At 34.5% G+C, this 22,897-nt stretch overlaps 1 protein-coding gene and 1 long non-coding RNA gene across 2 annotated transcripts in view; one reads left to right on the forward strand and one right to left on the reverse strand.

Annotated features, from left to right (window-relative positions):
• The window catches only part of Gdap2 (ganglioside induced differentiation associated protein 2), a 45,159-nt gene that overhangs the window by 16,214 nt on the left and 6,048 nt on the right, over window positions 1-22,897 (reverse strand). Inside the window, exons 2-7 of the mRNA XM_046631658.2 lie at window positions 16,856-17,044; window positions 16,552-16,694; window positions 15,328-15,460; window positions 15,111-15,220; window positions 14,662-14,901; window positions 13,059-13,227 (exon numbers count right to left, since the gene is read on the reverse strand). Of these exons, the coding sequence (XP_046487614.1) occupies window positions 13,059-13,227; window positions 14,662-14,901; window positions 15,111-15,220; window positions 15,328-15,460; window positions 16,552-16,694; window positions 16,856-17,040 (980 nt within the window). The 5' untranslated portion in view covers window positions 17,041-17,044. The remainder of the gene's footprint in view (window positions 1-13,058; window positions 13,228-14,661; window positions 14,902-15,110; window positions 15,221-15,327; window positions 15,461-16,551; window positions 16,695-16,855; window positions 17,045-22,897) is intronic.
• On the forward strand, window positions 13,066-14,759 carry LOC124221621 (uncharacterized). The gene is made up of 3 exons (XR_006883843.2): window positions 13,066-13,256; window positions 13,955-14,056; window positions 14,653-14,759. It is a non-coding gene; the product is annotated as an uncharacterized lncRNA (long non-coding RNA).

The raw sequence follows: 22,897 nt of genomic DNA on the forward strand, positions 1-22,897 counted from the left end.
AGCGTGGGCGTTTCGAGGCTCGTGGGGCAATTGCCAACTGCGATATTCCATGAAAGATTATGGGAGCGGCGGCGTTGGGTTAATTCGGAAAAACGCAATATCCTCCTTATATATATATACATACATAACGATATATACATATATATATATATAATGAGAATCCAATATCCGAGAAGTAAACACGAAGAGGTGGTTGCCCGGCGAAACGGAAACTAACGAGGAAAGAAAAACAAAGAATGGGAGAAAAAGACGAAAAGGATAAATAAAAACGATAAATTGTTCATGCATGGGTATATAAGTGTAAAAAAAAACAAAAGGAGGGAAGGAAATTACGAGCATTCTGAATGCAGCGAGGAATACGCGGAAGATTTTGTTTAATGTTTTAAGAGAGAGAGAGAAGAAGACGATAACGGACGTGAAGTGATTGCGAATCGGAATAGAAAAGAATCGGTAGTAAAATTGTATAAACATTAATAATAGCTAATAATAGTTGGTTGAAAATTTTGTGTTGTATGCATTATGTCTAAGGATTCTTACTTAATCCGCTGTACACGCTGTTCCAACGACGAATAATAGATATCTGACTCATTTGTAGAGTTCCGTGGAAAAGAGAGGAATTCCCTAACAACATCCGCATAGTTTCTTCTAACAGAATCATGCAATTCGCTTTGACAAAACTTCCGGCCGACAGACTGAATATATTTTATATTGGATATTTATAACCTGCTACAGCGGTGTATTTATTATTCATAATTTTTTAGGGGGATTCATTGCAAAAAGATTTTCAGGTTATCTGTACGTATATTTTCGAAGCGTCGTATTTTAGCTTCGATCTGATTTCGATCAATATTTTTTTACACGATTCAACAAGTATACGATTATATGCTCCGATTCATGTCAGATACGTAAAAACGCTGGAGGCATGGTCTTTAAATCCATATTTTTCAACTCGTCTCCGAGATTCTCGTTATTAACAATCTAGCAGCAGCTAGGACGAATTGTGATTTGAAATAGAACTTAACAAACGTTGAAAAACGTTGAAAAACGTTTCTTTCAATATTCTCGATGGATTTTTAGTGAATCAAATTGTAACCGAATACGCCTTTGAAACGTACCTATACTAGATTTTGAATGTTGAAATTTCTTACAAATGAAATGCAATGATAAAAATACAATTGTACGCTGAGAGAAATTTTTAGTTCCGCTTAAGCTCCGTCCTTAGCTATTTTCATTCTTTACCACAATCGAAAAATATAGTTCTACGTACAAAATGAAAATTATTTTTGCAGCTGTTACCAGAAACTCTAGTATCTCTTACTATTCTTTCTCATTACGATCATCGTTACTAGATTTTCTTGTAACTGTTGCAAAAACTTATTAAACTAAAAAATTAGAGTAAATCTCAGAAACTGATTTTTCGTTGCAATTACCAAAAAAGGATCGACGATAGCGCAAAACGGATACGCGTACCTCGTTTTTCGTATTTTCAACAATATTCAAACAGTTTTTTTTTAAAGATACCTGTTCCACTCAATTTTTCTAGTTATTGTAACAAATGAGATTTTTCTCAGTGTAAGGAAAAGAAACTCTCTAAAAAATATTGCGTGGCCAATTAATAAAAACTGAAAAGTCAAACCGTGTATCAGTTACAAATATATTGCATACAAATAAATTTATCCGGAGAAAAAATCGATAAATGTAAAATTGAACAACCAAATTGTCGCAGTGTAAATCCATAACGGGAATTATAAAGCACCTTCTAAATAAGTCAAAAGGCGTAGAGCGCGCGTCTGCAGAAATAAACGCCGTTCAAAGCGCAGCAGGAAAAGTAATAAAGCTTAATCTTTTCCGTCGAAATCTGAGAAACGGTTGCACACATCAACCGGTTTTATTTAGAGAATACTCCTGACATACGTCGACCTACCGTGTTTTTCGGACGATCGTAAAGGATTGTTTTTTCTTTTTTTTTTCAATTCCACTCGAAACGAGAAGAGATAAAAAAAATGACCTTTACCAATCGAACGACTCTTTTACTGCAGGTATTCGAGATAAAATTATTTGCGCAAAGTTTATTTAGTCGCGTGCATAAACTTCATTTATCATAAATTTTCTGAAGGTATGTAAGCTGAGAAAAGTTTCATTTTTTCATTTTTTTTTTGTTTCAAAGTTAGTAGCTGATGAAAAATTCTAGTACGATTGTAAATCGTAGCGGTAACGGTTTTAAATATTGTTGAAATTACAAGGTAATGGTGATAGGAGTAACTAGTTTGTATGATTATAGATGTTGATACGAAATTTTCTCGTTATTTCGCAGCGTTGAATCAGATTGTTTTACTACATGTTTTTTTTTTCTCCATTCGATAAAGCCTCGAAATAAATTTACTGTTGCACCAACATTAAATTATTGCAATAGTTATGAAAAAAGAAATATTGTCCGCAAGAGCATTGTCAAGAATTATACAGTTAGAAAAAAAATTATCATTTTTTCCCCAGAACAATGTAATTGAGAATAGTTATAAAAATAAAAAAAAAAAAAAAAATAAAAAAAAAGAGAAAAAGAAGGCAACGACAATTGTACAGAAATTTCTCTGCATTCGTGCATAATCGGTCGATAATATCAGAAGAAGGTTCGGAATATCGTTCATTCGATAAAACTTGTCGACAGTGGTTTTGTTGCCCTTAATATTTAAATGGTCTCGAATTCTCGTCAGTAATCAAAAGTTAGTAAGATTTGATGTCAACGATTCTAGTCATTTATTTTATCGACATTTTCATATATATTCACGACTCAAAATAGTAATATTTAAAGGTAAAGTTGGATTCTTTTTAATATCTAAAGTTTGTAAAAAAAATTGAAAAAAAAAACAAAATAATACTAAACAACTTGACAAGACCATTTTTTTTTTTCGTTGTCCTTACATTTTCCCTAAATTTTAGTGTTTATTGAGAACTCCCGGATAAAATCATGTTTGCATTATAATATGGTAGTAGTAATAACATAAAAACTTGAGCCAATATAACATGTTGTCGTATAATCATGATTTCATTCGTAAATTCTGCGTTCTCAGAAACCGAAATTCACTGAAAGAATCGGGGCAACAAAGATAAAAAAAAAAAAAAAAATTAAAGCTGCGTAATCGATCAACGAGTTGACCATGGCGTGACTCGCTTGGTTCGAGACGAAATCACTTCGCACAAACACACCCACACACGCACACCGGATGATCGTCTCCAGGTGTGTCATACCGAGCCTATCAGTGACGTCACGAGGAGAACACCCGCTTTCCAGAGGGAACTACTTAGTATTGATCTCTTTCGAGCCATCCCGGCGGTTTTCCGCTGGTTGGGCTAGGTCGGAAAGCCGGCGAACCAGGTGAACGACAGCTGGCTCTGCTGCACCCATAACCGAGCTTTCAATATCCGCCCTGCGCCCCGCCGAAAGCTCGTTACTTAGCTGCTGATGCCCCGTGCGTGTCTTACATTCCCAATTTTTTTTCAACCTAGATTCCCGCAACTACCTAATACACGTCACTCTCGTATGATTTAACGTCCGGATGGAATTTACTTTTGTTTACGATATATGTATTCGTGTACGTACGTGCAAGCTTTTATAATAGTTTACAGAATGGGTAGATCTAGGTTTACGCGCGCGTTCTCGTTATTTTACGATTGTTTATTTCTTTTTGTTTTAGTTTCATTTCATTTCATATCGTTTCATTTTTTATTACTCAAAATCGTCGAATGAAAATCGGGAACGCGTATGAATTAATTAGATTAGAATTTTTCATACGGCCGTAACAAAGTTGTCCTATTTCTCAATATCTTGACTATATAAATCGTTGGAAAAGCATATTGTAAAGAATTATATTTGTTGAACGAAGAAAAGAACAGAACTTTGACAGAAAAGTATTTTACACGAAGGTTTTATGTTTGATCGTTGTAACTATCGTGAGAAAAATTGGAACTAGTCGAAAAGATATAGCGTTTAAAAGAAATTTGTTTTTTTGTTTTATTCAAAGAACAACTGCTGCGCTACGACGAAAATGAATCCGTTAAAATTTCCCGAGTTCAAGAGAAATATAAGTCTTCTTGACCGACGGAGAAATAATTCTTTGAACTAACGTGTCGATAGGTCTGTGAATTAATTAATGAGAATTAACTGAACTATTGAAAATTAACTGGATAGTAAGTGAATTATGAAATTACTTTCTATGAAATCACCCATACATATTTTTCCCATTTGTCAAATTTAACTTGTATCATATAAATTATTGTATTGTATACTATGTTTAAAAAAAATTTATTTCGCTCCTTACGTAAAAAAAAAGTTTTATACCTGTAGAGTTACTCCGGACTTTGGAAAAAACCGTGTTTCGAATCGATGATTACATAGCTACGACGAATAAAAGTTTATACTCTGAAACGAATCGCTCCCTCCGTATGTGATATAAATCACTGTCAAAGTACAATCGTATGTTCTTCAAGAATGAAACAAGTGGGCAAGTAAACAAAACTCAAACGTGAATTATATCTAACCTGTGTATATATTATCATGTATATTTTCTCGAAATAAACAATCGATCTTTTGAAGAACCCTGCAAAGTATTTCGCTCGTCAACCGTCGACATGTTTAGAGACTTACAATAGTGGAGCCAATTTCAGAATAACTTCAAGATTTCTAAATATCGCGTATTTCAGGACGCGAGGGATGCGAATAGATATAAAAAAAATCCGAACGAGGGTGAAGTTAGTGACGCGATTGTAACGATTAACGTTTCGGAAAAGCGGTTATTTCGTAATTTTAGAAATCTCTGAAATGCAATAAATTATAATAAGGCAAAAGTAATTCGTATTATCTTCAAAATTCAACCGCTTCAGAGTCACTAAAAAATTACAAAATGACAAAATAGTGATTTTTTTCCCCACCTTAACGTTTCGACGCGTTAACGTTACTAACTTCAGCTTCGTAAAACAGAATTGAAGCGGATCTCAGAGCATTTTGGAGCAAGTAAACATTCGCACACACAGACACGCTAAACTTTATCGGCACGCGTGCTTGATATGCGTTTAATGATAGACGGGAATTATGCCATGCAATTAACGTCGTTTCAGGCCAATGTTTCTGATTTGCGAGCTCCGAAGCTTTAGTTTAGATGTCCCCCTTTTTAGTCACGCCTTACTCCCAATCCCTCAATATTTTTCGACCCATATACCGATTTGTTATATATATATATATAAGTCAATCCCTTATCTTTCGTAGTTAAGGGCTATCTTGTTTTCAATAAAGTACTGCGGTTGATGCTGGTAATAACTGTAATATATTTACACTATTTACATATGTTCAAACGATTCAGATAATTACAATATGGAATTATGCCCAGGATTACCTGAATCAACAACTAGTACTTATAATTATTAACTTTGTTTGATTATAAACCTTAGCGCCAAGCGCTACGAGCCTTTTGCGTGTTTCTGTTTGGATTACGCAGTTTCGACTAATCAGCATGACGACCGCTGTCTCTGGCTTGGTAGGTGTGCCGAGCGGACGACCTCTGATAGTCGCGCTGTAGTTTGGATTAGTCTCAAACTTACATCCCCCCCTCCCCCCCCCCTCCCAGACTTATGTTTCAGGAGTCAGGAGTCTGGAAATAGGGGATCATTTTATTTGCATGATAAACGTTTGACTCTGGTGTTTTAAATCCCGAGTCAATAATATACAGTAAGTCAGAGATTTTTTTCTTTATTCTAAACGGGCCCACTCTGACCGGATCAAGTTTTTTCCTATTTAACCGACTTCCGTTCTGAATATAAACAAGATCACCGACTTCGTATGTTATTTTTCGTTTATTTTTATCATAGTAAACTTTATTTTGATTATGTATTTTTTCTGCATTTAAAAATGCTATTTTTCTGTTTTTCTCTAAATTTTCTAAGTTGTTTTCGTTAAGTTCCGACGGGAGATAGGATTTATCAATTCCATTTAAAAGGTAATTCGGTGTAAACTTTGTTGTGCTGTGTATTGTGTTATTGTAGTTTTCTACACACTGTTCAGCTATGACTGACCACGGCCGGTCTTTTTTTTTCAAATATTTTACACCTAATCGCATTAACTAATGTTTGATTTGTCCGTTCATTTTGCCCGTTTGAAAAGGGGCAGTCTACCGCGGTGAAAATGTTTGTTATGTTTTCTGCTTTTAGATAATTTTTAAATTCTTTTGAGTTTATTCCCGCGTATTGATCAGTTAGAAGTACTTTTATTTTTCCCTTTTTCTGAACTTTTTTTACTAGATTTATGAAATCTTTTGCTGTCTGTGTTTTTGCGATCAATACAAAGGCGTACTTCGTGAAGTGGTCTACGATTAAATGCAAGTATTTTTTTGGTGATTTGTTTCCGCTGAACCCTCCTATTGTATCCAAGGATATTATTTGAAACGGCTCCAACGCTGGACCTAATTGTGAAAGGGGTTGAATAAAATTTCCGAACCTTGATTTATTTCTTACGCAAGTGTCGCATGCTCGACAAATAAGTTTTATATGTTTGTGCATGTTTTTAAAATAGTATTTTGGGGTTAAAGTCAGAGTTAACTGCTTTACTCCAATATGACTTTCGTTGTGTATATTTTTTATCATTTGAATACCTAACTTTTCCGTCACCCATATTTTTTCTTTGTTATTTAAGATTTTATAACAAATGTTATTTTTTTTTACTGTTTTATCCTCTTTTTTTATATGTAATTGTTTTTGGTCGTTCCTCAGTTCTTCCATCGATAAAAAATTTACTATTTTTATAGCCGTTTCACTGCTTGTGTTTTCATCTAGTACTGGGTTTCGAGAAAAGCTATCTGCTTCTGCATTATTTTTGCCTGGGTTATACTTGATTTCAAAATCAAAGTTTGAGATGTAGTTTAATAATGCTAATAGTTCAGGATCTTTACTCTTTTTTACATTAAAGTTTTCAAGCGGTTTGTGGTCTGTGAAGATCGTGAATTTATTTCCTATAAGTTTATATTGCCAATATAAAATACACTCTTTTATCGCCAGGACTTCCAAGAATATAGCGCGTTTGTTTTCTTGCGGTTTTGTTAGTTTTTTTGAAAAAAAAAAGACTGGTTTTATAGAATTGTCTTTTTGAGGTTGTTTTAAAATTGCTGCTACTCCTTTTTTGGATGCATCTGTAAAAATGTATATAGGAAGTTTCGGGTCAAAAATTGCCAATATCGGCTCAGAGCTGAGATAGTTTTTAATTTTTTTAAAACTGTCTTCACATTCTTGTGTCCATTCGAATTTTACATTTTTTCTAAGTAAATTATGTAGTGGTTCTAATTCTATCGAAGCTTTCGGTATGTATTTTAAGTAGAAATTTATTTTTCCCAAGAGTTGCCTCACATTTTTTTGATTCTGCGGTTTCGGAAATTTTTTTATTGCTATTAAGTTATCATTTAGAGGTTTTATCTTATTTTCTTTTATTTCATGTCCCAAATAGATAACTGACTTTTTTGCAAATGTGCATTTTTTTTTGTTTAACTTAAAACCCGCTTTTTCTATGGCGATGAGAGTTTCGTTAATGTGACGTGAATGATCTGAAGAATTTTTTGAAAATATCAAAATATCATCGATATAATTTATCGCGAATTTCTCGAGATTGTTTTTCGCTAATACGTCACTCAGAATTCTCTGAAAAATTGCCGGAGACGATTTTAAGCCGAAAGGCAAACATTTCCATTGCCAATGCCCGTTTTGGGTTATAAACGCGGTTTTATATCTATCTTTTTCTCTAATCGGGATTGACCAGAAGGCCGAATTTATATCTAATTTTGTAAAAAATTTGCAATCCCGGACTTGCATTAGCAGATCGTCAATGATTGGGAATGGGTGGCATTCTGGTATAATTATTTTATTTAGTTCGCTATAGTCTACGCATAACCGTGACTTTCTCCCTTCTTCTTTCTTCAAAACAAGAGTTACCGGGGAAGCGAACGGACTAGTCGAGCGTTCAATTAAACCTACTTTCAGTAATGATTTTATTTGTGAATTTATTTCTTCGCTATCCGCTATAGAGCATTTGTACGGTTTTCGCGCAATATATTTATTTTTGGTAAGCTTTACTGGCGCCTCGTAGCCTGTTACTTTGCCTACTTTGAACTTGTCCTCTGTAAACAGCTGTTTGTGTTTATTCCACACGCGTTCCAAATAGATCTCACTGTTTACCGCTATGTTTGTTGACATAGATTCTGTTTTCCTATTCTCATGTAACTGACATTTCTTTGTATCATTTTGAAAAATTTTCAAATTTTCATTCTGACACAGTTTAAATTCTTTGATTGCATCTAAACCTAACAAAATGTCATCCTGAAAAGAGACACTTTTTACAATATAAAAACATATTGTTTTTGAAATATTAAAAATTTTTGTTCTTAGATTTATTGAGCCTAACGTATTCGTAGTGCCTGCAAATGTATTGAGTTTGTTTACCCCACTTATTTTTTTGTTTAATTTTAATTTTACCACTGTATCATAATTTATTATCGATACGTTTGCTCCCGAGTCATATACCGCAACGACTGGAGTATCCTCGATACCTATTGTTAATCTGATAAGTGGGGTCGCCATCCGTTTTTTGATTCGTCAGAAGACGCTACGCTCTCTTCAATGTTCGTGTTATTTATTATACGTATTTTATCATTTCTTGTTTTCTCTTTATCATAGAGTTTTAACCTGCACACATCTTCTGAGTGATACCTGTTTGGAAATCCTTTTTTATTGCAGTAGGAGCATGGTTTTTTTTCTGATTTATTTTCCTCTGGGATTTTTGTTTTGATTTTTTTCTCTACAAGACCTTCTGACTGATTTATGAGCGACATTAATTTATCAATTGTATCCAAATCTTTTCTATTTATGTGTACTTGAATTTTTGCTGGTAAGCCCAAAACAATTAAATTTATTTGAGTGTTTTCTGATATTTTAGAATCTGTGTCTAAAAGCAGATTTCTCTTTTTTAGTGCGTACTCTAAAAGCGAACCATTTAAATAACGAAATTCGTATGCATACTTTATTTCTGGCCACCCTATCACGGCAAAAGTATCTAAAAAGGAATTTTTCCAATGCTCCCATGGCCTTGTAATCCTATTTATTTTCAAAAAGCTTTGAAACCAGTCAAGGGCCGGTCCCTCCAAAAAAAATCTCAACGTCTCTGCGTAGTTTTCTTCTCTACATTTTAAACGGGTGCACTCGCTCACGAAAAGATCCATAAAAATAGCCGCGTTCTGGTTTTTTCCTGAGAATTTTTCCAGAATCATGTTTTTCACTCGTGACGTTATCTTTTCATGCGGAAAGGTTTCAAAATTATGGGTGGGAACGGGACTGGGATCACCATACGCTCGACATTCATCCAAATAAATACCGTCGTAACATACATTTCCCTCTTCATCTAAGTATTGCCCTTCAAGTTCATCTACTAGCGAAATCCACACCTTCCGGAACTTTCCCCGTGTTTTAACACTCTTGACTATATTTTTCACGATCTTCGTTTCGAAGAGTTTTGGATGATTCTCTTTCGTTGAAAAGTGTTCCGGAAATTCATAAGTCGTGTCCTCTCCTTCTAATTGAATTGTGCGAACTCTCAAAATGGTGGTTCTAGCGTCTAATGCCTCGGAGACAAAGCAGAATTTTGCTCGAACCACAGCCATAGTTGTTGATTTATAAGTCAATCCCTTATCTTTCGTAGTTAAGGGCTATCTTGTTTTCAATAAGGTACTGCGGTTGATGCTGGTAATAACTGTAATATATTTACACTATTTACATATGTTCAAACGATTCAGATAATTACAATATGGAATTATGCCCAGGATTACCTGAATCAACAACTAGTACTTATAATTATTAACTTTGTTTGATTATAAACCTTAGCGCCAAGCGCTACGAGCCTTTTGCGTGTTTCTGTTTGGATTACGCAGTTTCGACTAATCAGCATGACGACCGCTGTCTCTGGCTTGGTAGGTGTGCCGAGCGGACGACCTCTGATAGTCGCGCTGTAGTTTGGATTAGTCTCAAACTTACATATATATGTAAGCCTAGATGCCGGAACGCCACGCGCTGATCTTTTATAACAACGAACGGTATATTTTTGGAAAACGTGTTAAATTTTTCGTGATACGTAAATACGTCGGATCAATATTTATGCGCTTCAAGGATGAGTCGATATTAAACGTTTCGAAAAGAGGAAAACCCGTGCGAATAATCTCCAGTAATGTTATTTGTTGCGCCAATGACAGCGAAGACGAGTAAAACCATTCGCGTACAAGTTCAAATAATTCAAGTTAACGATAATATATAAACGATATATGGAAAGGTTTTATAATTAAAACGTTCGAAATGATAGAACCTTGATGTTTATTGACCGGTTTCAATGTTTCGGGCTTATTTTAAGTTACCTCGAGAGCGAATGAAAATATATTTTTTTAGGCACGGTATTATTGCAACGGAATAATAATATTGATCGGTGATTAAATTTTCACGTTATAAGTATGCCGCGGTATGTAAGATTTTTTTCAATGTTTTTCGTCTGCGAGTGACGGAAACAACTAAAAAACTTCCGATCGGATAAAGAAAACTCCAGAGTACAATAATTTTCAACGTCTTGATCATGTAAAACGTTTCCTTGGATTGTTGAATATCTTATAACTTATTAATATTCGACGTTGCTCACAAGTTTATTTATTTCTATTTCTATTAAAAATAATAAGAACGTTATTTAATTGTGTTCACTATCATTGGTGTAAATAAAATTAGTGAAAATTTTTTTATTTAAAAAAAAAAAAAACATTATAAAAACGCGGAGCCAAAACATGATTAAAAAACAAAGTTAGAAAGAAAAAAAAATAATTTTTTCGTCTTTTATTATACCAGAAATCAGAACTCCTGTTAATGTATATAAATTATTTATTTGCGAGAGATCGTCGCGTATATTTATTACTTATTAACTTGAACTCTTTAATATAATCCTGCAACAAATCAAATGATGACAAGCAAGGAATTTAAGAACAAATTTGCTCAATAAATATTGAAAGAAAATAAAAATCAGGATTATTACACGAATATCATCCATTTTCAGAGGATATTATTAAGTAAAATTACGTGTTTTACATTCTAAAATTTTTTTCATCTTCATAAATTTGTGCATTCTTGCAAGAAAATGGTAAATAAAAATACACCTGCCATATACGCGTGATATACTTGAACATACAGAAAACGAAAAATATGTGTATACTGTATACACGGTTTGGAAAGATTACGCCTATCAGAAAATCGTATCGTAAAATCTGTGACGATTTATTCGAATGACGCATAAAACGTTTTACAATAACGAATCCTATAATTCTGATAATGCTTAAATACATATTATACCTAGCAGTGATTCAACTAGGTAAAGAATGTCGAGAACATGTAAAATCCGCAAGTGCCTTTTATCACCAACGAAGAAAGTCAATAAATAACCACTTCCAGTGATTACTTGCAATGCATCATGGGAAATGATTTTTCGTCATTCACGCATTTTTTAAAATTATTTTCGTAGAAAAAAAACCAAGATTTCTACATTGTGACATACCGTGAGGTAAAAATAATAATTATTATAATTCTATGAAATACTAATAATTATCACTATTAAATTACTAACAATTACTAACAGCAGAATGAATTTGCTTACGAGTCTGACGATGGTAATTAGAGTGCTTGTGAAGTCGTGTTGAAACAGATGATACGATTTAAATTATTATTACTATCTTCGTTAATTTGCGTCACAAGACAACTGTCGTGTGACCGTTATCTTTGTTTGACGTCAAGAGAAGATAGCTAAAGAATCACAGGTGTTTTACAATATTCTTATAATTTATTTGCTAATGTAAAACACGAGCCGGCCATTAATTATTCCGCAAATTTGAAAGCATTCCAGTTTTCGACTAACTTTGATCAAGTGTACTACAAAAGCTTCGCAGACTGTTCAAGACTGTCAAAATATTTCTATAAAAAATTTCATACCCATGAAGAAAATCGTGTGATAAAAGCGGTAAGTAAAAGTTATTTTTACCGCGACAGGATTTCAGACTCACGGAAAAATTAAACGTACGTGATATAATTTTAACTGTTTACGATAGAGCATATTTATAAGTTTCGGGCAACGTCTGACGTGGTGGTCGATCGGTAAGAAGATTTACAAAAAAAAAAAAACTATACATATATATATATGTATACATTCGATAGTCTTTTTAGATCAGAATTTTTGAAAGGCACTAAATTCTCGTTTCTACAAAAATTTTCATTCAGTCGGGATATTGAGAAATTTTTATTGAACACTCAAGTGTCCATGCGCATAGGTACACATTAGTTCTCTCATTAATGTTTCCGCATCCGCACGTGGAGGAACTTTGAAATTGGAACGATGGCACGAAAAAACCGTTTATATTTAGCGTAGATTGCCAAATCCGGATAATTCGTGTATGCGTGCGTGCGTATGTGTGTGTGTGTGTCAAGTATTTTAATTTCGTAAACAATGTTCGAGAAAACAATTTTTCATTAGGTAAAATTTTTCCTTTTTTACAACGTATACAATTTCATTGGTAATATTCAATGAATCAAAGAAAACGACGACAGGTTCCAAGATAAATTGGTTCAACTTTTTATCATATTCCTTGAAAATGATTTCTTTAAATAAACCCGGATCACGAAATGATTTTATAATTACCGGCTAAAAGTTTGATTTAATCGACGAATAAGCTTTCATTTTTTTTTTCTTTTTTTTTTATTACTGGTGTACGTACGCCAAAAATTTCATTCCTCGTCCAACTTTGCGTGAAAACAATTTATTAAACGATTGATAATTATAATTAACGATTTTCTTCAATTGCAACACTTTCAAAACACTTTGACAAAAGTTTTTCTCATTTATCCGGAACTGTATCTTCATCAAATTGTTTTCTTCTTTTTTTTCCCAATATGCTTTAAATTCGGGCCGGAATCACTGTGTACATGAAACGTGATACGTAACCAGAGAACTGACTTACCGCTCTTTTTCTTGCATTTGCTTCAGCATGATGTCGGCTAGCGGATCTGCAAGCGGCCTTTCACCAAGGAGCCGTTGTCTGTCCAAGTCGCCTTGCATCTGCGTAAATGCATGTTCACCCAGGCTGACCGAAGTCTCTAGTTGGTTGGATATCTCCACGGTTTCATCGCCTAAATAATGTAACAAAAACTTCGTTAAGGTATGGACACCAAGAATTCAAATTCCTCTTAAACGTACAAAATCGATTTTTTTTTGTTCTTTTCACGTTCTCTATGGGTCAGAGAAATTTTGTGATCACAATATTGTTTGAATCTGGATTCGAGGATGGTTTGTCGAGTTCATCTGTCTACTTATCGAATTCCAATTACAGTAAGAGGAGTATTATTTTTTGCCTGTCCAAGTTCAGTTACAGAAATCTTGAGTAAGAACGGATTTCCTAATTGAAATACAGTTTTCAACGGATACACATTAATTTTGACTTCTTGATTTTGATTCTACTGCATTATTTCAAGAAATTACACTAAGAAAGAATGATAAAGTTTCTATTTGACGCAAAGCAATGTTCGAAAGAAACTTCAAATTGAAAGCGAGTGTTTCGGAAATAAAATATAAAGATTACTGACGCTCTTTTCAAATTTGTCTATGATACATTGATGACAAGTTGTCGGAAATTTTTTTTCACGATAATTTCGCCATCTCTGAAATGATAAGTATTCGAAGTGATAACAGAATCTCGATGTTTGAGCACAAAAATTTAATGCATCTAGCAGACTTACTTAACATACTTAAATTTGAACATAGTCACAACGTAAAATAAATACCATAGAAAGTTAGTCAAAAATCTACCTGATGAAAATTGAACTTTTTTTCCGTTACGTAACATTTTGATATTTTCAGGCAAAACTTTCACGTCTTTAGTAGCATCGACTACATCGCTACAGTTCGCGGGTGGGATATTCATTTCTTTGGACAGATCGAGTGGCTTGTCATGAATTTCAGGTAAAGTATCAATATAATTCAAATTATCAAGCTGATTTTCTGAGATTCCGTTCGAAACGTTAATGTTCTTGGACACGCCAGCTGCTGTAACTGACTCTCTTCCAAATACATCGCTAACATCTTTGGTAACACTGACAACAACGTCAACACTATCTTCACAAAACTTTTCCTCTGAAATGCCGCTTTCAGATATATTTTCTTCACTTTTTACCGACATGTCGACACAAAGAAATCTATAAATTTCACACAAAGCGTTACTGAGGTGTGATTTCAACAGGGATTGACGATTGGTCACTGCCAACCTCCTTATATAAACCTATAATCTTATCAATGCGTCAGCCAACCAGATTGATAACATCAATACGGATAGACATCTTAGTCTGTGAATTCGGAGAAAAGCTTGGTGGGAAAAAAATGAAAATACTTAGCATAGATAAGATTTCATCTGTTCCTCGAACAAGATCTGTTATCATTATTGGATCCTGTTTTTCTTACTTGTGTACGAATGTTAAATGGTAAAGCGTTCCAAAAATACGTAGAAATTGAGCTATTTAAGTAAGTTTGTACTGTTTCACTGATTAATGCATTGTTTTCAGATCAATTACCGTGCAATGCGTGTTGCGGATTGTCAATAATTCGGATCTGTCGATCCGGTAGCAGAGGTTCGCCGTCCATTCCACCGATATCACTTGGAAGTTGCCAGCGAGCGTTTTCCTGTTCCGCAGGTGTCCTCGGAAAATAATGCGGTAAGAGTACCTCGTAAATTCCTAGATCACAGGCCTCTAATACAAAAACTATGCAGGCTATCGTATCGCTGTATTGCTCCAAGAATCTTCTCACTGTTCCTGTTGAGTAGAAAATTAGAAAGCATGTATTAAATTCAATTTTTTTTTTCAAATAGACTTCGTTGAAGGACCATAAGCTGGCTTACTATTTTATCTAAGAAATATATATATATATATATATACAAAACATTAACCGAATAATTCGTGAGAAAGTCTTGTTAGTGATTTTTAAATTGCTTTTCTTCAAGTGGCAGATGACATCTACTTACTAAGCGCAATATGTGCCCCAGCATCGGGTGGATAATTTCGTCTCACGGAATTGATCACTGGCAAAGCTATACTATGTAAGCCGAGCTCCCTCGCTTTGTGTAAAACGTTTCTGAAACAAACGAAAAGACGAGAATATGAAGATAAAAAATCGATAATAATGAGAGAGAAAACGTACATTATTGATCGTATTTTTGGATGTGTAAAAGAAAAACCTACCTGTAACAACAATGTAACGTATTTTGAGCTGCAGTTTGATATTTGATGTTGTAGATGGGACCAACTGTGTGTATGATGTACCGGGACGGCAGTTTGTGACCCTGTGTAGTTCGCACTTCTCCCGTCTTACACTCTGCATAAGGGAAAAACAGTAAGTTGCAGAATTTAAAAGTCAAACATAGAGATATGCCATCATCTCATTCTACCGAACTGAACTGAGTGAGCAAAGAAAGCAAAAAGAACGTTTATGTTTCATGGGAAATACTCTATCTCAATTATCAAGTAATTTATCATTCAGTTGATGAAAGATTGAGTGCAAGAAAAATAAAAATCAGTCCTGTCTTGGGTTTGCCAGTTGAAAGAATTTAGGCTATTCAGCGATTCTGATAAGCAAATTTATGAAAATTAGATTTTGAGTGACTTTAGCAAAATATTTTCCAGCGTTTTCGAGTCATTCTTACCACTGTTTTACCAAAGAGTTTAGAAGTTCAATCACTAGATAAACTATAGAAGAAAAGGACAAACTTGAATACCAGTTGACTACAGATATGACTGTAAAATTAATTAATTTTTATCAACACGCGTTGATGAATATTAAAAAGGACACGAATCAGGTTTTATTTTTTTTAATTCTGTGAACGAGTTGGAATCTATTCGCAAAATTAAGCAAAGTGATTTGTACATCAGTAATAATGAGTAGCTATGTAACTGGGCTATAATTGGACATTGGCTCTTAAGGATTATGATCCCACTCTGAAAATATTACATCGGTCATACAAGCGTATAAAATTAGAGTAGGCCACTGATTGCTTGATTAATTAGAATGAAGCTTAGATTAGTTATGACTGACTTTACTGCTAGTAAAACAAGTTGTTCAAAATTTTTTCATAAAGTATTTGTAAAAACTGATTGACCAACAAGAACGATCTTATAACCATTCTCCAACTGCTGATAAATATTGCCCATTTGTCGAACCTCTTCAAGATCAGTTCTTCCAGATTTACACGACGAGAAAAATGAACAAACAAATGTCTGCATTGTTTGGAATGGTGTTAAAAATAAAAATAAGCCAATATATATCAGTACATTTCATAAAAAAATCTTTTTACCAAGCCCGGAGTATGAAAGTTCTAATGTTGAAGAATTAGAAAAAAGATGTGACAGTGGAAATCGATTGTTATTGTATACAGAATATCTGTAAATTTAATGTTTCGATGACAGTACCTTTAACTTCGTCGTAAATTTCTTCTTTCAAAGCAGATCCTGCTCGAGCAAATATCGATTGGCATACAGGACTGTAATCATCCATCGTCTCATTTGTAGAATTGACGATGGAATCCATCTGGAGTACGGAAATGTCTCCGGTCCTGTAATAAGCAATTTTTACTATAGACAAAGAATAGTTACAGTCTACTAGCACTTTACGTGATACTTTTAAGAATCATGTGAGACACGGTTATGCGGTACCGCCAGAAAAATATTGTAAATAAATATTGAAAGGAACAAATTGTGAAAATCCTCCGTTTACCATAGTGCAATTTTATTGTTGAGCAGTGGCTGGCACGGAAACGGACTTGCCGGATGGTGAGCAGGCTCCCCTTGGGAGTTAGAATAATCAGTGAATCGGTGCTGGACAGGATAGTCTGACCATCGTTTCAATGTCCCAAGCTCCACAACTTCCGGAGCCACACCCAATGGTTCCATCAGCCTCATTCAGCTGAAAGAAGAAAGACATCGAAATAATCAGGATGGTTAGGTAAATTTACAATCAAGGTATACAACAATTTAGAGCATTGTCGAAAATTTCCTTTGGTAATTGGACACTTTTCTTATTCAATAGAGCAAAGAATTGTCATTATATTTGAAATTTTAATCATTGATAAAGGTACGATGAAAGTTTTTATTTCTACTAGTCAATTTTAATTCTTAGTCAACTACCCAGCATTTTCTATTGAAACCTCACTGTTAAAATTCGCAATGACACAGTGACGAAGTAAATTACTATTTTGCTACCGTCGAATTTCTCAAAGGTTTTTTAATAGCTAAAAATGTGCATGATTTGCTCCGATGGAGCCGTATTTCAACGTTTACTGTACTGCGCACTATTCTAAGATTGCAAAATAGCAATTCCAATTAATTGAAAATACTTTAACACGTTAACGTGATGTACTTCAACCTTGGCAATCTATTTTCAAAACACAATAAAACAAAATAAGATATGTCAAAGCCAGAATTACGCAAGTCTGGTTTCCCGACAAATGACATTTGACTCCCTGACTTTGAACCATTGATCGACATACAATTCCGCTCTGATTGTCAAGTCCGAGGCAATTTTTATCTTCGTGCACTCTATTATCAAAACCGACCAATTACCATCTCAGAATAGATCCAGTGTTTGATTGTTTATAGATGCGAGTAAGCTTTGACCTGCGATGACGAATTTTCCATTCCCAGTGGAATATATTAGATTAATAAGGCATCCTAATTTTGCCGTACGCATTCATTGATAAATTCATCGATTTGTTCGCTCAGTCGCCAAATCATTGAACAAACGGTTCAGATAATCTTGAATGGCATTTGACGGACCGATAAACGAGCCACATTTACAGAATAATTGTTTTTTGAGAATATTAAGACGTGTATTATTGGACGAGAATGAGACATAAACGTGTTGACAGAGTGGTTTCTAAACCTATGCGAAACCGTAACTTGCCGGAGGGTGAACCTAACCTCACTTTCAACTGTCACGCAGGCAGCTGTTGATCCGCAATGGCGCCGCAACTTCTCATCTCGCTGCGGCTGGTGGCAAGCCGAGGAGGACGAGGAGGTAGAGGAGGAGGAGGAGAGAGGCTACGCTACTCTTGTACACTCGAAAGAGAGAGAGAGAGAGAGAGGAGAGGGCAGGAAATCAATACCATACAAGTCGGGCGACTGATTTTTTGATTATCTCTCCCTCTCTCTCTCTCTGAACTCTCTCTCTAGCTATCTCTCACTCAGTCGCTCTCTAAAGATCCTCTCTTTGGCGGATCGGGGCGAAAACCTTCAGAGAATAATGCGAAATGACTGAATTAGTCGGAATATGATACTTAAACCAGTCGGTATAATAGGAAGCTGCAAGAGGAACACGCCGATCAATTCGCGCTCATCACACTCAAATTGTAACGAAGTCTCGTTGTTATTAGATTTTGAAGCATATCAAAAATTTTACTAAATATTTGCAGGACAACCTTTGATTACCTTTTCAAAATTCTGAGCTTTATAGCCCAGTTGCTGTGTATGTACAATGAAAAAAGAACATTTGAAATTGCAATTTTTCGATGCAACTATTTTGCATTTCTAATGTTTTTTTTTTTTTGGAGACGGGCGGGAGTTGACAGTTCAAGTGCAGAATTTCAATCAGATTCTACAGTAGCTTCGGCCGCCATTTTGAATTCATTGTTTAGTTGTAAAACGCAAAATATGAATCGCAGAGACGTGACCATTTTTAGTCAAGAGTTTGAAAAAGACGAAAACAAATTCCTCCAAAAATTCAAGATGACAGCCCAAGCAACTGCAAAATCTGTTCGAAATTCTCTATTTAGATTATCAATACCCTTCCCTCACCATCCGGCGATTATAAAAATAAGATAGCGGTATCGAAAACTTGCAATTACAAATATGCGTTCCGACCTGATTACATATCGGAGCACGCGAAACGAAAGCGTCGATCTTTGTACCTATTAAGCATGTACAGAAATTCTTCTGCTTCCCCCTTCTTTTTACTTCCGCATGTGACGAGCCGTATGTCGGTACATAAGATGCCTATATATCCAACCCTACGTATATACATTTGTACTTTATGTTCCGAACGAGCCAAGGAGCCAAAGTACGGCGCCGTCTGGTCGACATCCAAACTTGATATTTTCTTCGATAGTATAGCAAGAAGTATTATACCACACATCAATTTTATTTCGAGTAAACTGTAAAGAATTCTAAGTAATCGGAAGCCTGCACAGTGTTTGGTGTATGATTAATTGGATTGTTCTACATACAACCAACGGTGTCATGTGGGATAATAAACATGTATACATGTACTTTCTGTTTTTTCAATTATAGATTATAGATTACATGTAGAAGAAACTTTTGAAAAGCATCAAATTTATAGGGTAAAATTTCTTTTCTTCGTCAGCACGTTCGTATGAATTACAAGTGAAGAGTAAATCTGATTTATGAACTTACTGTCCTCCCGGGAAAAACTTTTCGATAAAGAAAGAACGAACAATGCGATCATACTTGATTTTCCAAAATCAAACCGAAGCTAATTTTTATGCTGAAAATTACTATAATACTCAAAAAAAACAAAATCTTGTCAAGTGAATATCGCGTGAAAAAAAAAAAATTATGCAACCAAATTTTCTTCTGCACGAAACTCAAGTGAAAATTTGCTGGAAAAAGTAACGAGCAGTAACTGTATTTTTTAAAAAAAAAGTACACAAATAGTGATAAAAGTGATTGTATACCAGCTGTGCCGGAGAAAAGAACACCTGTTTTAACATTCTACCGATAGTGCCATGCACACAAAATGTTGTACAAACATACGCAAATCATCCACACGATGTAGAATGTACCAGGTATACACGTATTGCCGTGTACACATGCATACTGTGTACACATTAATAACGCTAGAGAGTAAACGTTGGCTCGCAAAGCATCGATTTTAACGCTTATATACGTACAAACGTCACTCGGAAGTTACAACCGGAAGATATGAAATTTAAAGTACAAATACAACAACACTCCATAATTATTCACATGTTTTCATGCACTAGATTCATATGAAGGTATTGGCAACTTATTGAACATATGATATCCGCATATCGGTTGAATATCACTCGATTTTCGCGTGCAATTCTCGGACCGATACCTTAAAAAAACCCAGTGAATATTCGCGTTACAACATTTGTAAAACAATAGAATGAATGACATTATAATTATAAGATTCATATATAATACATGCAATTGATTCAACAAATGACCGCGTCAATTGAATAAACGAAATAATTTATGCATCTCCAATGCTGAATTCGACGACTTGATCGCGCAAGTGTGCAAATATTATGCAAAAATCGAAGTATATAATTCGATCGAATACAAATATTTTTATAATTCTTCAACTTACCTCTCATAACATTAAACGTTTGTCTACAGAATATTCCACAATATATCGCTCACCTGTCATAAAAAAAGGAAAAAAAAAGAGAGAGAGACTTGTTTTGCCTCGCGTATAAATTATAACATCCGTGTGATAAATACGATTATATTCGTACCTACGAACAACCGAAACTGAAACATACAGAGTATGAAAATCGAAGGAATGACGAAAATTATACGTCGTTACGTGAAACGTGACAGCGAAGGGTTTAGGTGAAACGACACACAATTGTGTCAGGCCGGTTGGTAAAAATTTCTGTGGTAACCGCCTCCGGGATAAAATAAATTCACGTATTATACGAAAATATGCGTGGCTATAAAAATCACCGAATAGGAGAATATCGGGAATGGACGGGTCAGCAATAACGCAGTGTATCACGTATACATATGTGTACAACATATCGATGGGCAAAGACTAACGACCGTGAGAATTACGCGACATCTTACCAGTCTTTCACTTTCTATTTATAATCAAAGGTGAGGAGGAGAGGCGGTTTATTGCTGCTCCACGTTTTCCCTATCCTATATATATATATATATAATATGTATATATTATATAGATGCATAAAAGCGGGTTTTACACCCGTGTATTATACGAAATATATCCGACTATGTAAATTTTTTTTTCAAGCCTCTACAGTTTCCCTGCCCTGATTCGCTCCGGAAGTTTTTAATCCAACCGTACGGGTCGACCGCTGAAATCCAAGACGAATATTGACTCGGTATACAGGCGAATATGTAAAATAATCCATTTATCGCTGGGTCTATGTATAAATATAAGTTCTGTTTAAATACAATACGTCGCGGTATCAGGAACAATAATACAATACATGTTGTATTAGGTATAAGAGAAATTGACGAATGGCGAAACACGACTAGTCGCGATATCGCGAGTTATTTCAAATGGTACGATAATAACTTTGCATAATTTCGTCTCTGAATCTGAGGCATAAACAGACGGAATATTTATTTTTACCTTTAATTATACATATATATGTATATATGATATACCTGCATATAAACGTAAATCATAAGATGATGGTTTATAACTTGTAATAAACACGGGGGGTTTTAAAATCATGGGAGAAACCGCGTTTTTTTTTACGGATATCGTATCGGATACGTATGACGTATGTAGCTCCATTAGTTATACATAGGTATATAACGTAATATGAAGAATCACGTCATCGCTAATATACGCAGCACATGGTTGAAAAAATATTCCGCCAGAAATTGACGGCCTCGGTATTGTGCAGTTCGATAAATAAAAAGTATATTTCAAATAATAAAGCAACGTGTCGGTGGATGCCTGTATAACAATGGTGCAGCGTGTATTTAGGTGAGAATAATATGCATAGCCATCGTGCCACGTACGGCTTACAATTGCGTGCGAGACGGTTGTTCCAAAGTATAATGCTACACACTTGTATGCTAATTGGATAGACAGACAGACACCCTGCGTGTATAATATATATCTGTTCGAGAGTAGAATTTCTCGCTTAATTTTCTACTTGCAAAAATTAACTTGAATTTGTACCTAAGGAACGTTTGCAAAGTAAGTAAAAAGTAAATTTGACAATTATTCTTCTCACGCTGCGAAAACCTTACAAATAACAATATTTATAATCTCGACCGTAACGTAAATTAAGGATTTGCAGAAAAAATAAATATAACTTTCGAATATGTACGTGTGTGTGTCCATTAGACTGTATCAACAAAAATCTATTAGTTTTTTGTTCAATATTCGATTCGAAAATATTGTTCAAAATGACGAAAAAATGACGCTGTCCACGTTTCAACTCTTGATATTAACATTTAGAGATGCCTCGTCGCGATTTGCTAATTCCGAGGTAAATAACATGGGGAATTTTTTTTTTTAACTTTGTAATTTTATAACTCGTTAATGCATTAGCGTACCGATAAGACCAGAACGTATTTTTGTGGGAAATTTAACACTCTACAAGGAAAAAATATCTTATCATTTTATGATGAATCTACTCTTTAAAAAGTTATTCAAGGTCAAAGGGTATTTCAGGCCCTTGAATATCTTTCGAAAGAGTGGATCAGTCATAAAACGATAACAGACCTTTTTTTGTAGAGCGTTAGATTCCCTATCAAAATACGCTCTTGTCTTATCGGTACGCTAACGCATTAACGAGTTATAAAATTACAAAGTTTAAAACAAATTTTTCCCATGTTGTTTCAATGGGAAATAGAAAATCGCGATGTAGCACCTGTAAATATTAATATTAAGAGCTGAAATTTGGACAACATTTTTTTTCGTCACTTGATACAATATTTTCGACTTAAATTTTGAAATAAAATATTCAATTTTTCTGATACTGCATGCGGAATTAATTTACTGAGAAAAATTTCATTT

The sequence above is a fragment of the Neodiprion pinetum genome, chromosome 1 (genome assembly GCF_021155775.2).
Source record: "Neodiprion pinetum isolate iyNeoPine1 chromosome 1, iyNeoPine1.2, whole genome shotgun sequence".
Lineage (NCBI taxonomy): Eukaryota > Metazoa > Arthropoda > Insecta > Hymenoptera > Diprionidae > Neodiprion > Neodiprion pinetum.